Raw genomic sequence first — 13884 nt, forward strand, 5'->3', positions numbered from 1 at the left:
CGGGACGGCGCCTCCGACACCGGTCGGACAGGCTGGCCGTGGTGAGCGAGCCCACGCCGAGTGACCGAAACGACGCGTGCGCCCGCAGGGGCGCGGCGGGGGGGGGGGGGGGGGCGCGCCTGAGGCCGGTGGCCGGCGGACGGCGGTTACTACTCCCGGCTGGCCCGGAGGCCCAGGGGCCGGGACGGCGGGAGAGAAAAGGACGGTGAGGCCGAGGGCCTGAAGCAGCGCGAGAGGCCGCGGCGGCGTCCGGGCGGGAGCCGAGAAGGCACGTGGCGCCGCGTGAGAGGGCAGTCGACGGCCGAGCGGTGCGGCGGCGCGTGCGGGTGTGCGAAACGTGCCACGAGGCACTTCGGTCGGAGGCCTCACGTGCGTGACAACGAGGCCCTGGGACCGGTGGGATCGGTGTGCGGCCGTAGCGGTGTCCGAGGGACCCTGCTGAGGGAAACGGTGGCGGAAAGGACCAAGGCAGGCCGGGAGAGACTGTGTGTGCGAGCCGTTGAGAGCCTCGGGGCAGTGGGGGATCAGTGGCCCCAGACGGCCGAGGCGGCCTGAGGGAAGGTGCCCGCGACGGTGAACGGGCGGCCGGGCCGAGCCGGCGCCTGAGAAGCGGACTGTGTGGGGTGTGTGTAAACGTCTGTGCAAGACACCACCGCAGGCCGTAAATGAGGGCCGGGGTACGCTGCCCGCCGCTTGACAAGAGCCGCGAGCCGAGCTGACTGGGGCAGCGTGTGGTGGTGTGCGCGTGTGCACGTTAGCGCCCGTCGGGGACCCGGGCCGTGCCGGGTGGCGGCTTGGGTGAGAGCAAGCAGGGGAGGTGGTGATTGCGTTCGTGTGCGAGAAAGTCCCTGAGAGCCCAGCGGGGGCTGTAAATCGGGGGCCGAGGGGTAGAAACATCTAAAGGCGCGACTGCGTGTGTGTGCGTGTCAAAAACTGGTGAGAGGAAGTGTCGGTGACCGTGGCCGAATGAGGGAGGCTCTTAAGACGCGTGTGTGTGTGTGTGTGTGTGTGTGTGAGACGCTATTAGTAGGAGACCAGGAATCCATGACAGAAAGAAATGACCCCAAGTGTGTGACTGAGGGCAAGTCCGAGAGGCTGTGGGACCGAGTACGTATGTGAGCCTGTGCCTGAGAGCCTCCTGGTAGACGCTGCAGATCCAGAATTGCGTGTGTAACTGCGTAAACGAGAAAAGTTAAGAGAAAATGACCAAGACCAAATGAGACCGGATGAGAGACCACAGATCGAATGTGCCAGGCGTGGGAGAAAAGCCACTTCCTCCACTGGTCTCGCCCCCTCCATCTTCTCCCAGTTCTCCAAAACTCGAAATTCTGGAGTTTCCCAGGGCTTCACCTAGGCTTCCCTTCCCTCTTCTCACAAGCCCTCTCCAGGGCGCTCCGGTCCAGTCCCGACACTCGAGACACCACTTAATCCCCCCACCGGTGATGGCCACATTTTTTACCTCCAACCCAGACTCTTCTTCGTCGCACGTGTCAGAATGTCCCTCGAGTTTTGGTGGTTGGCCTCTGCATTCAGCGCCTGTTTATCGAGCCCGCAGACACAGCAGTTCCCAAAGCAGACACACATCCCTGCCCCTTTGGCGAGCAGGTATTTTAGTGAGGGCGACGGACAAGAAGCCGATAAGTACATCATCATCACGGGGCAGTGCAATAATTTCGTGAGACGAGACTTTCTCGGTCTGTTTAAATACAAAAGCTGCCGTCATTTTATTGCGCGAGCGTGGGAAAAGAAAGCGCCAACCGTCCTCTTCCCACGGGGAGTCCTCGGAGTACACGGTTTAGGCACAAAGGAAGGACCGATTATAACCTCATTACCGGGGCAACCGGGGATTAGGAGAAAACAGCCAACCGGAATCACAGGTTTCTGGGGGAGTTTGTTTCCACAGGATAACACGGCGCTGATGTCTGAAGTCCTGGAATCTTAACAAAACCCGTTTGTTCAAAGCAGACTTCCAAACCAGGCCTGTATGATCAGGAAACAGAGTACATGTGTAATGGCTACAGATGTCAACACACCTCATTGCCCCATAACACAAGACCCAACATTCTTGAGAAAGTTCTCTTTTAACACCTGCCCAAACCAAAGTCTGTTACTTTGTGCTAATTTGCAGAACGGTACCTCTCCCTCCACAAAGGCAGAGGAAACAAGACCTTGCCTTCCTAACTTTATCTTAGACTCCTTTTTGTTCATTGAAGAGATTCCTGGTTTTAAAGTGAGCTCTGGAGTTTCACTCATCAGGGCTGATAAGAAACAAGAAAAGAGGGGCTCCTGGCTGGTTCAGTCGGAAGAGCATGCAACTCTGGATCTCGGGGGTTGTGAGTTCGAGCCCCACATTCAGTGTAGAGATTACTTAAAAAAGAAAAGAAAAGAAAAGAGCGGGTCCGTGGAGCTTGGTTTTACCGGCACAGAAAAGGGGCTGAAGAGGACGTAAGAGTAAAAGAAGGAGCACGTGGCATCATTTTTATAGATGACACCTACAAAGAACAAGAGGTGTCAGCGGCTAGAATGGCTCTTAAAGTGTGCTCCCCAGACCAGCAGCAGCGGCATCACCACCTGGGAGCCTGTTAGAAATGTACATTTTTGTGTCCCACCCCAGACCTGCAGAATCAGAAACGGGGGAGGGGGGGCAGCACTCTGCGATTGAACACATCTTCCAGATGATTCTGAGGCACACTAATGTTCGAGAGCCCCTGGGCTGCCGAATGACAGGGGTCCCATATACAAAAAGGGTAGCTGGGGAAGGCCTCTGTGAGAGGGGGGACATTTTGTGTCTATCTCCTCTTTTAGACCATAAGCTCCTCAAGGGCGAGGATTTGGGGCTATCTTACTCTCTGCTCTGTCCAGTGCCAGGAACAGCATCTGACACCCAATAGGTGCTTAGCAAACGCTGAATGAATGTATTTAACAAACAGCACCTACTATATGCCAGGCTCTGTTCTGAGGACTTTAAAAAGTCTTAAACTCCCAAACTTTGCAACAAACTCTATGCTGTAGGTTCAGGGAGGGGGTTGTCACCTACCCCCAGTTACTCACATAGAACACGGCCAAGCTGATTCCCTCCCCGGGGCCGGTGTAAGTGTTGGGGGGGGGGGGGGGGAGGGTGGTCCCAGCTGGAGCCTCCCCAATTCACTCTCAAACCCTTCTCCCCACACTCTTCTCACTTCCCCTTCTCACTTCCCCCATGCTGACCTCCCCTGCCCTTGCTGACCACAGGCAATCTCACTTTCAGGAAAGAGGCTGAAGCAAGTATCTCAATGCTCCATTCAATGAGGAGGGACACACTGAGCTCATTTCATCCTTGTTCAACACCCACACGAGGTTGACCCGTTGTGGGAGAGACCGCATTTTACAGGGGGGGAGAAAATGAGGCTCAGAGAGGTTCCAGCAACTTACCCAAGTTCACACAGCTAGGACGTTTATGCTCCAGGGAGCACTGATTGAGTACTAAGAAGTTGCTGCTGGGCAGGGTGTGGTTGCTGGGAATACAGCGACAAGCAACACCGGATCAAGAGGGAGACAGGAAGTAGGGAGGGGGAGAGCGGGGCAGGAGGCCCTGGGGCAAAGGTGCCAGGAGAGAAGTCAGAACTGCGGAGACCCTGCACGGCGCCCTCCCCTGCCCCACCCCCACCCCGCTCCCCGCAGCCCTTTCCCCACCCAGTTCCTCCTGGCCCGGTTCCTCTTTGCCCTGATCCCAGAGTCAGGTCAGCCCATACAAAGCCGGGCCTCCTCTCTGGCAGGGCGGCAGGACCGCATGGGTGCATGCTCAACATGCGGGCTCCTCAGTTGCTGTTGCTGCTGCTCGCCCTGCTGCCGGCTGCAGGTGAGTGCGTGAGGGCCCAGCTGGCCCGCAGGGGTGCCCGGACCCATCACACCACTGACCATGCCCCCCCCCAACCCTGTTCCAGGCTCAGTCCCCGTCCTCTGCTTCACCCACTATGAGGAATCCTCCGGCATATGCGAGGGCCTCCTGGGGGGAGGTGTCAGTGTGGAAGTCTGCTGTCTCAACCCTGCCTATGGCTTCCAGGAGCCTGGCAGCAAGCTTTGTCAGGCATGCAGGTGAGGGGGAGCCTGGGGTACAGGGCCACCCGGGACTGGGCTCTTTCCTTCCCTGGGGTTTCCAAGGGTGACTCCAAGGCCCCGATCATGACCATAGCTCGGGGTTTCTCAGCCTCGCCTCTATTGACATTTGGGGCCGGAAAATTCTTTGTTGTGGGGGCCTGACCTGGGCATTGCAAAGCCTGTGTTTTGTAGCATCCCTGGCATCCCACTTAGATGCCAGTAGCAACTCCCCCAACCAACTGTGACAACCCAAGTCCTCCAGACATTGCCAAATGTCCCCCCAGGGGCAAAATCGGCCCTGGTTGAGAACCACTGCCATAGCTTACATTTACTGAACACCTCCCGCGTACTGGAAGCATTGGAGGGTGGGGTACAGGTCAGGTGTGTTCTGAAGGTAGCTCAAGTCCCCTAATTGTGATGTCAGCTCACATTGAGTGCTTACTGCATACAGACATGTCAGGGTGGGAGAGTTTGGGAAATTCTCAGGGCAGCTCCAGGCCCCTAATTATGATGACACTTCACGTTCATTGATCACTGCCAGCCTACTGGATGCATTGCAGAGGTCAGGGGTAGCTGGCGGATTTCTGAGGGTGACACCGGTCTCCTCATCATGATGCCAGCTTACATGTAATGAGCCCTTACTGAACGCCCGACATGTTTTCTAACAGCTTAGCGTATATCCCAGATACACCATGGGGATGGGGAGTTTGAGGGTTTTTGAAGGTAGCTCTGGGCTCCTAGTAATGTCAACAGTTCACATCAATTTAGTGTTAGTCTGTGCATGGGGTTGGGGATAGATCTGGAGTAGTTCTCTTTTAAAAAAATTTTTTTTTGAGAGAGAGAGAGAGAGAGCAAGCACGGGAGTGGGAGGAGGGGTAGAGGGAGAGAAAATCTTAAGCAGGCTCCACGCTCAGTGTGGAGCCTGATGCAGGGCTCGATCTCACGACCCTGAGATCATGACCTGAGCGTAAATCAAGAGTCAGACGCTTAACCAACCGAGCCACCCAGGCGCCCCAGATCTGGGGTATCTCTGACAGGGTCTCTGAGCTCACTGGGACAATAGCTTCTGTTTATTAAGAACTTTCTGTTTGCCAGCTGCCGAGCATGGTGGTGGCCTGGTAGGTTTCTGACAGCAGTTCTGGGCCCTTAGTCCATACATTTGCTTACTGCATGTCCGGCACTAGCCTTGGGGGACTTCAAAGTGTTCCAGGTCCCCAGTCATGAAGGTCAGTGATGCTATTAAGTACTTACTGTGTGCCCCCCTCTTCCCGTTCAATCCCTAACATCCCTAAGGGGTGCATACCCTCCCTGATCAATCCATTCCATGTACATTTATCCTGCACCCGCGCCCATGCCTGCCCTCGCCCCGCAGTCCGGTACACCCCATCCTTGCCGGCTCAAGCTAGGGTAGGACACGTGTGCTCCTCTCTACAGGCTCCCACATTGGTCCCCGTGGTCTGCGTGGGCCCCCTGCTCAGTGACCTGCACTGAGGGATCCCAGTTGCGGCACCGGCGCTGCATAGGCCATGGTGGGCAGTGTGCCGAGGAGGTGGAGCCCAGGACCCTTGAGTGGCAGCTGCAGGCCTGTGAGGACCAGCCGTGCTGTCCTGGTGAGGAGGCTCATCGAGGCAGGCCAGCACTGCCTGTTGCCGGGCCCTGGGAATGCACAAGCAGGGCAGGGGACCTGAGGGTAGGACTGCGCCTGATGTTTGTGAGGCGCTGAGGAAGAGGCCGGTGTGGCTGGAGGAGAGTTGTGGGAGGCAAGGTCAAAGGGGGGCCCGATCCTGTGGGCCACGGTGAGGACGCTCGCTTTTATTGTGTGGTTGTGGGCAGAGGAGAAATGTGATCTGACTCGGGTTGTGTCAGATCCCTCTCACTGTCCGGAGGAGGGCAGATGGTCTGTGGTGAGGGCTGAAGCAGCGGGACCCGCGGGAAGGCTACTGCAGTCCTCCGGACAAGCACCGATGGTGGACTGGGTGTGGCAGAGGACGTGGGTCATACAAGGAAGCGAGGACCCCTGAATGATGCCCCCACTTCCCTCCTGTCCCCGTCTCTTCTGTCCCATAGAGATGGGTGGCTGGTCTGACTGGGAGTCCTGGATGCCTTGCTCGGTCACCTGTTCCAAAGGGACCCGGACCCGTCAGCGAACATGTAATCGACCCCCCCCCAAGTGTGGGGGCCACTGCCCAGGAAAGCCACAGGAGACTGAGGCCTGTGACACCCAGCAGGTCTGCCCCAGTGAGTGAAGGCCACTGATGTGGGCACCCAGGGTGGGTTTGGGGGGTTACAGCAGGGAACTTCCAGGGTGGGAGGACTTCAGCACGTGTGACCACATTTGGTGTCCCCCCAACCCCCATTCCACCACAGTACATGGGGCCTGGGCCGCTTGGGGTCCCTGGGGCCACTGTTCGGGGTCCTGCCACAGTGGACCCAGAGCACCTACCCAGAGACGAAGCCGCACGTGTTCTGCACCTGAGCCCTCCAAGAAGCCTCCTGGGAAGCCGTGCCCAGGGCTGGACCATGAAACCCGGCCCTGCTCCGGCCTGCCACCCTGCCCAGGTACACAGGGATGAGGCCCCTGACACTCTGTTCTCGATTCAGTCACCGATGCGCTGCCATTTCAGGGGACAGAGATCTTAGACCATGTGACCACGGAGCTCTTCATTTTGGGGCAGTCCGCCTCAAGGGTCTAGGGGCTGATGGGGAGATTGAGGTGACCTTTCTTCTCACTCCTATCCCCCACCCCCACAGTGGCTGGGGGCTGGGGGGCATGGGGTCCTGTGACCCCCTGCCCTGTGACCTGTGGCCTGGGCCAGACCCTGGAAAGACGGAAGTGTGATCACCCTGTGCCCCAGCATGGGGGCCACCCCTGTGCTGGTGAGGCCACCCGGACCCACATCTGCAACACAGCTGTGCCCTGCCCTGGTCAGTAGCTCCAGATGTGCCATCTCCCTGCCTAAGCCCCACACCCATCCCTGCTGCTAATGCCTTGTTCCTGCCTTGAATGCCCTCATTCCTGGCCCTGTTGCCTCGGCCCCACCTCTGACCACCGCCGCTCCTTCCCCCCCGGTCGTCATTCCTTCCTCTGAATCCCCTCACTGGCTCCCTTCTTTGGTGCAAGCCCTGGTTGCCCCTGTCTCTGCAGTGGATGGAGAGTGGGGGTCCTGGGAGGAGTGGAGCCCCTGCATCCGTCGGAACATAAACAATATCAACTGTAAGGAGATCCCGGGCCAGCAGACACGCTCGAGGAGCTGCAAGGGCCGCAAGTTTGATGGACGGCGGTGCCTCGGGGAACAACAAGATATCCGTCACTGCTATAACATCCAGCGCTGTAGCTGTGAGTGCCCCCACCCCTGGCCGACTCCACTGTGAGGATGGGGCAGCCTGTGCGGGGGTGGGGGCTGGGGGGGTTCTGACTCTACCTCGGACCCCATGTCCCTGCCACCTCTCTGTTTCTCTCTCTCTCTGTCTCTCACCACCTCCCCTGAGACCTCTCATTCTGACTCATTGCAGGGAAAGGCTCATGGTCGGAGTGGAGTTCCTGGGGGCTATGCATGCCCCCGTGTGGCCCCAACCCCATCCGCACCCGCCAGCGCCTCTGCGTGGCCCAGCTCCCCAACTTCCCGTGAGTGAGGGGGCAAAGCGTGCCCAGGAGGGGGTCATGATATCCATATGTGAGCAGTGAGGGTGGGAGAGTCGGCTCAGCTCCCCACAACCAGGGCATCCTCCGCTGGGTCTAAGATGCCTGCCTTGACGGGTGTCCTCTCCCTCCTGCCGGAAGAGGAAAGTCACTAAAGAAGCAGCCGGGAAAGAGGATCCTGAGGGGAGAATGAGTAGCCTCTGTGCCCTTCTATCTCTCATTCAGTCCCCCAGCCATCCAGCCACTCAGCCAGTCCTTCCTGTGACCATGCGCTTGGCCCTCTTGGTTACCCATGCTTGCATTTGCCCCTTCAGTCACTCAGGCCTTCATCCACTTACTCATTCCTTCAGCCACCCACATCTCACCCAACGTCTCACCGCCCCAAGACGCTTGAGGCCTTTTTGGCAACACTTGCAGACACACAGAACCCAGGTGCCGTGGGTCCCCTGAGGGATCCAGGTCAGCAGGGCCCTGACAGAAGGCAGATGCAGAGCAGTTGGAGCCACAGTGTCTGAGGCCTGTGACACCCAGCAGGTCTGCCCCAGTGAGTGAAGGCCACTGATGTGGGCACCCAGGGTGGGTTTGGGGGGTTACAGCAGGGAACTTCCAGGGTGGGAGGACTTCAGCACGTGTGGACGTGGAAAGTCCCATGGAAAAGGGACTGACACCTCGCCCTGGGTCCAGGAAGCTGATCAGGGGTCACCCGGCAGGAAGGGGTCAGGAAAGGCATTCCCAGTGTCAAGACTGTGTGAGCAGAGTCCTGGACACTGATGACCAACTGCCCAAAGCTGGTTTCCTGGTGGCCCAGGTGTTAGAGAGGGTGTAAATGCTCACTCCTCCCTTCTTTATTTCCACATACGTCAAGCCACTAGATGAAATGGGCTGTTTTCAACTCGTGGAAGGCCTGCCATCTGGGAAATGGTGTCCGGTTCTGGGGTTTCTAGTAGGTTCTAAAGATGAGTTAGAGGTGTTGAGTGGGGACAGGAAGCACTTGACAGAGTAGGGAAATGAATGGATTTGATTGAGGGAATGAGGGTGAGAGTGAATGAATGGAATGCTTGTCTTGTGGGAGGAACAAGCCAGGCAAAGACCATTCTGGACGTGGGACTAAGTCTGGATAAAGTGGAAGAGAGAGAGAGATTGGCTTGGGCCAGGCACGTGGGCCCAAAAACAAGACCTCAAATACCAGGCAAGGCATTTGGGTTTTTTTTTTTTCCCCCAGTGGGCAATGGGGAGAGACGTGAAGGGTTTTGGAGGTAAGAGAAGGTAGCTCTTGTCAACAAGTAACAATTACTAGCATTTATTGAGTACTTACTGTGTACCAGACACCACTCTGAGCACTTTACCAAAATTAATTTATCCTCACTCAGCCCAATATGGTGGGTAACATTATTCTTCTGATTATTCCCATTTTTCAGACGAGCACAGGGAAGATAAAGAAATTGGCCAATATCTCATAGCTAACAAATAGTTAGCTCAAACTCAATAAGAGTTTGTCGAATGCATTCTTGCCTTCCCTGAGCTTCTCCCCTCCATTCCCCCTCTAATGCCCCAGGCGCACCATTACCGTGGTCGAAGGTCAGGGTGAGAAGAACGTGACCTTCTGGGGGAAACCATCAGCACGGTGCGAGATGCTGCAGGGGCAGCAGGTGGTGGTGGAGGAGAAACGGCCATGTCTACACGTGCCTGTCTGCCAAGACCCTGAGGATGCACAGCCCTAACATCGCCCTCTCCCACTCTGACCCCCTGCCCTCCCAGACCTCAATAAATGGGCCTCTTCCCCAGGAGTGGGGCAATAGCATCTTCTAGGCCAAAGGGCACGGCACGGGCAGAGTCTCAGTGGCTTGGTGTGGAAAACAGTATTTTCTACCGTGGTCACAGCTGGGCAGGAGGGAAGGGAAGTATCTGTCGCTTCGCCGCTGCCTCAGCCCCAGGGTCTGCCCCCCCAACCACCCCCCAACCCCTTGCGCGGCGTCCTGGGGCGTCCAGCACGTCCCTCTGCAGAGCTCCGCGTTACAGGTTTTCTGGTTGGCTACTCGCCTGGCCGGCCCTTTATGATTGGCCGGCGTGCCTACGATTTCTCTCTTCTCTCCCCCCCCCCCCCCCCCCCCCCCCCCCGGCCCGGCCGGAGCCTCTTGGCTGGCGGGTTCCGCATCAATCCCGCTCTGAGCCGCGGCAGAGGCGGCAGAGGCGTGGCTGGGGTTGGCACCCAGCCGCGCGAACACCTGCACCCACCCTTTCCCAACAGCCCAGATCCAATGCCACAATTAGCGGGGATCAAAAGGGGGGTGGCGGTCGGCCGGGGGTGGACCGAGGAAGTGCCTATGAGGTGCTCTGAGCTGGGGCGGGAGCGAAGAGAAGCCAGAGTCAGCATCTGCCAGAAGGAGCCCCTCTGACAAACCCAGACACAGATTCCTTTAGTATTTGTGCGTTCATTCAACACTTTAATAGCGTCTACAGTATACTAGAACGAAGTCTGGGCATCTGGGGTGGAGGAGGACTGGTAGAAGGAGAGGACATGTGAGCGAGGGAACAAACTCAGAATATGCGATCCTTTCGTTGAACATTTTTTTTTTCAACACTTATCAACGCCTACTGTATACTAACAATAGCGCTGGACATCATGGAGACAAGAGGAGTCAGAACAGCACGTGTCTCCACAGAGAAGGGAGCAAACCCAGACACTAAGGCTGTTGGCATTTGCTCATTGTTGCACTAATTAGCATTTACTGAATGCTGAGCCCCTGGTGATGAGGCAAATCATAAGAATCATAATCATTATGGTATTAGCTAATACTTAGAGAGTACTTGCTGTGTGCCTGGTAGTGTTTTAGGTTGCACAGCATGAATTCATTTACTTCACAACAAGCCTATAAGGGTCACTATTACCATTATTCCCATTTACAAAGGAGTAAACTGAGGCACAGAAAGGTAGCGGGCTGGACATTTGAAGCACGATGTGTGCTATGAGTGGAGGGACCCCTCTGTGGAAGGGTTCAGATGGGAGATGCGTGACACCTGGATTCTGTCAGGGTGCTCACTTCTCTGGCTCGATTTCCCCCCATAAAATAGGTCAATTGATGGGTTGAAATAAAGACAAAGTTGAATTTTTGGTCATCTTGGGAAGAATGAGGTGAAGGGAGTGATTCTGGTTGCTCATACAGGGTATGAGAGGTATGTGTCTACAAGATAGAGCGGAACTTTGCACATCATGAGACACATGTCTTTGTGTATGTGTGATATGCCGACCTATGGGTCTGGGCAAGAATTAAGGATGTATTGAGTGTATGTGAAGTGCATGTAAAGTTACAACCATGTGTGCACCATAACAGTCTGAGTTATAGGTGTGTGTGTGTGTGTGTGTGCACGTGCACACATGTACACGTGCATTAAGATGTCGTGGATAAAACGTGTGTGAATTTTAAACATGGGTACAATACTGATTACAAACATATGTCAGGAGTGTTTGTTTCGGAGTCATTGCTCACCAATGCACAACAAAGAAAATCATTCCTGGAGCCCCTTCTGTCCGTTCATTCCTGCTGGAGACGATGGAGACAGTGCAGAGGAGGCTTACCTCTGCCTCAGGGAGCTGAGACACTCCTGAGGGGAATCCTCATTCTTCTGCTAAACAATCTCCAAAACATCAATTTCTGGAAACCGAGCCACCTGGAGAAAGGGACTGATGCTAGAGGCCATGAGTACTAGAAACATGGGAATGGGGGCCCTGGGAAGAGACATTCTGGAGACAGATTCCTAAGGAGCCCAACTTCTGGCTCCCAGAGGAGCCAGAGAGGTCTGTAGACTTGCAGCTGCTCCTATCCCCTAGAGAGGGCGCCATGGGTCCAACACAGCTTGTTTACTTCAGTTACTGAGCAAAAAACTGAGAAGCACATACTTCTAAATGTTGGAAAACACGTGATTCATGGGAGTTCCCCATCTGGGCAACACTGGGATATGGAATGCTGGAGAGAGCATCCAGGAAGGAGAGGGAAGGAATGGCCAAAGCGAAGGCCTGGAGGTGGGACTGAAGCTGCCTGGCATGGAGGAAGGAGTAGAGAATGGTTTGGAAGTATTGAACTTGAGGACTGGGGAGGCTAGGGGAAGAGGGGATGGAATCTGAGTCCTGGGGAAGGGACTTCCTGGAGACCTTGGCCAAAGATGATCCTTGAGAGAGAGAGGTAAAGGACATTCCTGGCAGAAGTCACAGCACATGCGAAAATATAAAGGTTGTTTCCTCCCCCCACAAGCCCCCCACACCCTTAGAGATGGGTCAGGTGATCATCTTGACAGATGAGGAAACCAAGTCTCAGCAGGGTTAAGTCACTTTCCCAGGGGTATCGTGGAGGTCTATTTTGAACTTCAAGCACTCTGACTCTAGACTCCACACCTTTACTACCTTGTTTAAACGGACCAAGGATTTAAAGAATAAAGAATGAACAAATGAATAAGTGGATGATTCACCTGAAAATCCTGCAGGCGGAAGAGACTCCAAATTTGCCTATTTCTTACAGTATCTTCTTCTACCTCACTTGGTCCACCATCATCACTCACTATGGCCCACAAGGACCTGCTCAGTCTGGTCCCTGCTAACCTCTCTGACCCCATCTCCTGCCACAAGCCCCCCTTGCTCACTTTGTTTCAGCCACGCTGGCACCTCTTTCTAGCACATTCTTTTTTTTAAAAAAAAAATGCATAGATCACAAAGTGAACATGGCCTTTTGGGAATGAATTGGAGGTCTTGGATTCCTTCATCTGTAAAATGGGTATGTTTCCCACCCCATAGTATTGTTGTAAGGGTTGGATGAAACAATACACCTAAACAGCTTAGTTGGGTGCTGTCAACAAATGATTGTTTTTAAATGGATTCATGCTTTCATTGTAGTCAAGATCTTACAGGAGCTGGCAGGATGGCTTCCACAGCCCCCCTCTGCCTGGACTATAAAGGTCATTTGCTCATGTGGCAAACATTTGGCACCTACTGTGTGCATACCCTAGGATGGGTCTGCCTCTGTCTGTGGAAAGTTCTCCGGTGCAGGGGAGACAGCCATGGGCACTGATATCAGGTGGTTATGGTGGGTTTTGGCTTATCCAGGGCAGAGCAATAGGGGCATACAGACTGAGTGTGTGTGTAGGGCCCTGGGGGCGGGGGGGGGGGAACGGAGATGGACATACATCAGGTCTGGAGTTCAGGGAATGGGTCTGTGTGGCAGACCTAGGTTTATCATGATCGTCTGTGGGTATGTGATTTGTCTGGGTGTGCATGTTCGTGTGAGTTTCCTTGGGTCTCTGTGTGTAGGTGTGGTGCCTGTGTGTGTATGTGTAGGCATATATGCATGCATGCCCATGTGTGTTACCCTGGGCTTGTGTATGTCTGTATAGATACCTAGATCAGAGTGTTCTCCGTCTGTACGTGCCTCCATGTGTTTCTTTACTTTTGTGTGTGTCTATATGTATCTCCACGTGTGTGTCATTCCTGTGTGCCTCCAGGCCCCAGCAACCCAGGACAAGCGTGTGTACCCCACCCAAGTGTCCAAGTCTGCCTGTCTGATGCCGTCTATGCCACCCCAGCACCCTCTCTCTGCCTAGCTGAGCCCATATGGATATAGGAAATTGATCTCCCCTCACAGGGTACTGCTTGTGACCCCCATCTGTCGCGGTGAGGAGGTTATTTCTCCACTTTTGAGTCTCTGCGTGTGCCTCCATTCCCCCCCAACCCCCCCACATGCCTTCTGTGGTAAATATCAACACTGGAAACTGAGTATCTGCAGAGAATCCTGCGTGTGGGTGCGACTGGGTGTGAAGACCAGAATGAGGCGGGGTAGGGGTCTTGCCTGACCACTCACCCCGACCCTCCCGACAAGTATCTACCCCGCCCCCACTCCCCAAATTGCGCATCCCCAATCGGACGAGGGGGAGGGGAAACAGGCTGCGGCGTGGCGCGTGCGCACTGCTGCCTTCAGCACCACGGACAGCTCCTTCGCCCCCGCCTGCCGGCGCGTGCCGCCGCCTCCCCAGCACTGAAGGCGCGCTGACGTCACTCGCCGTTCCTCCCCAAACTCCCCTTCCCGGTCGCCTTGGTCGCGTCCGCGCCGCCGCCGGCCCAGCTGGACAGCACCACGAAGGGCGCGAGATAGGGGGGTACGGGCGCGACCATCCGCGCTGCG

The 13884-nt window shown here is 55.7% G+C and overlaps 1 protein-coding gene across 1 annotated transcript; it reads left to right on the top strand.

Annotated features, from left to right (window-relative positions):
* The first annotated feature begins 3694 nt into the window (after positions 1–3694).
* On the top strand, positions 3695–9542 carry CFP (complement factor properdin). The gene is made up of 9 exons (XM_025857961.1): positions 3695–3838; positions 3924–4074; positions 5512–5687; positions 6145–6315; positions 6445–6636; positions 6829–7002; positions 7223–7414; positions 7591–7702; positions 9273–9542. Exons 1-9 carry the CDS (start codon positions 3778–3780, stop codon positions 9436–9438), a joined length of 1395 nt encoding a protein of 464 aa, XP_025713746.1. The 5' UTR covers positions 3695–3777; the 3' UTR covers positions 9439–9542.
* Positions 9543–13884: the final 4342 nt, after the last annotated feature.

The sequence above is a fragment of the Callorhinus ursinus genome, unplaced genomic scaffold (assembly GCF_003265705.2).
Source record: "Callorhinus ursinus isolate GAN/ISIS: 27379988/994484 unplaced genomic scaffold, GSC_fseal_2.0 scaffold16, whole genome shotgun sequence".
In the NCBI taxonomy this organism is placed as follows: Eukaryota; Metazoa; Chordata; class Mammalia; order Carnivora; family Otariidae; genus Callorhinus; species Callorhinus ursinus.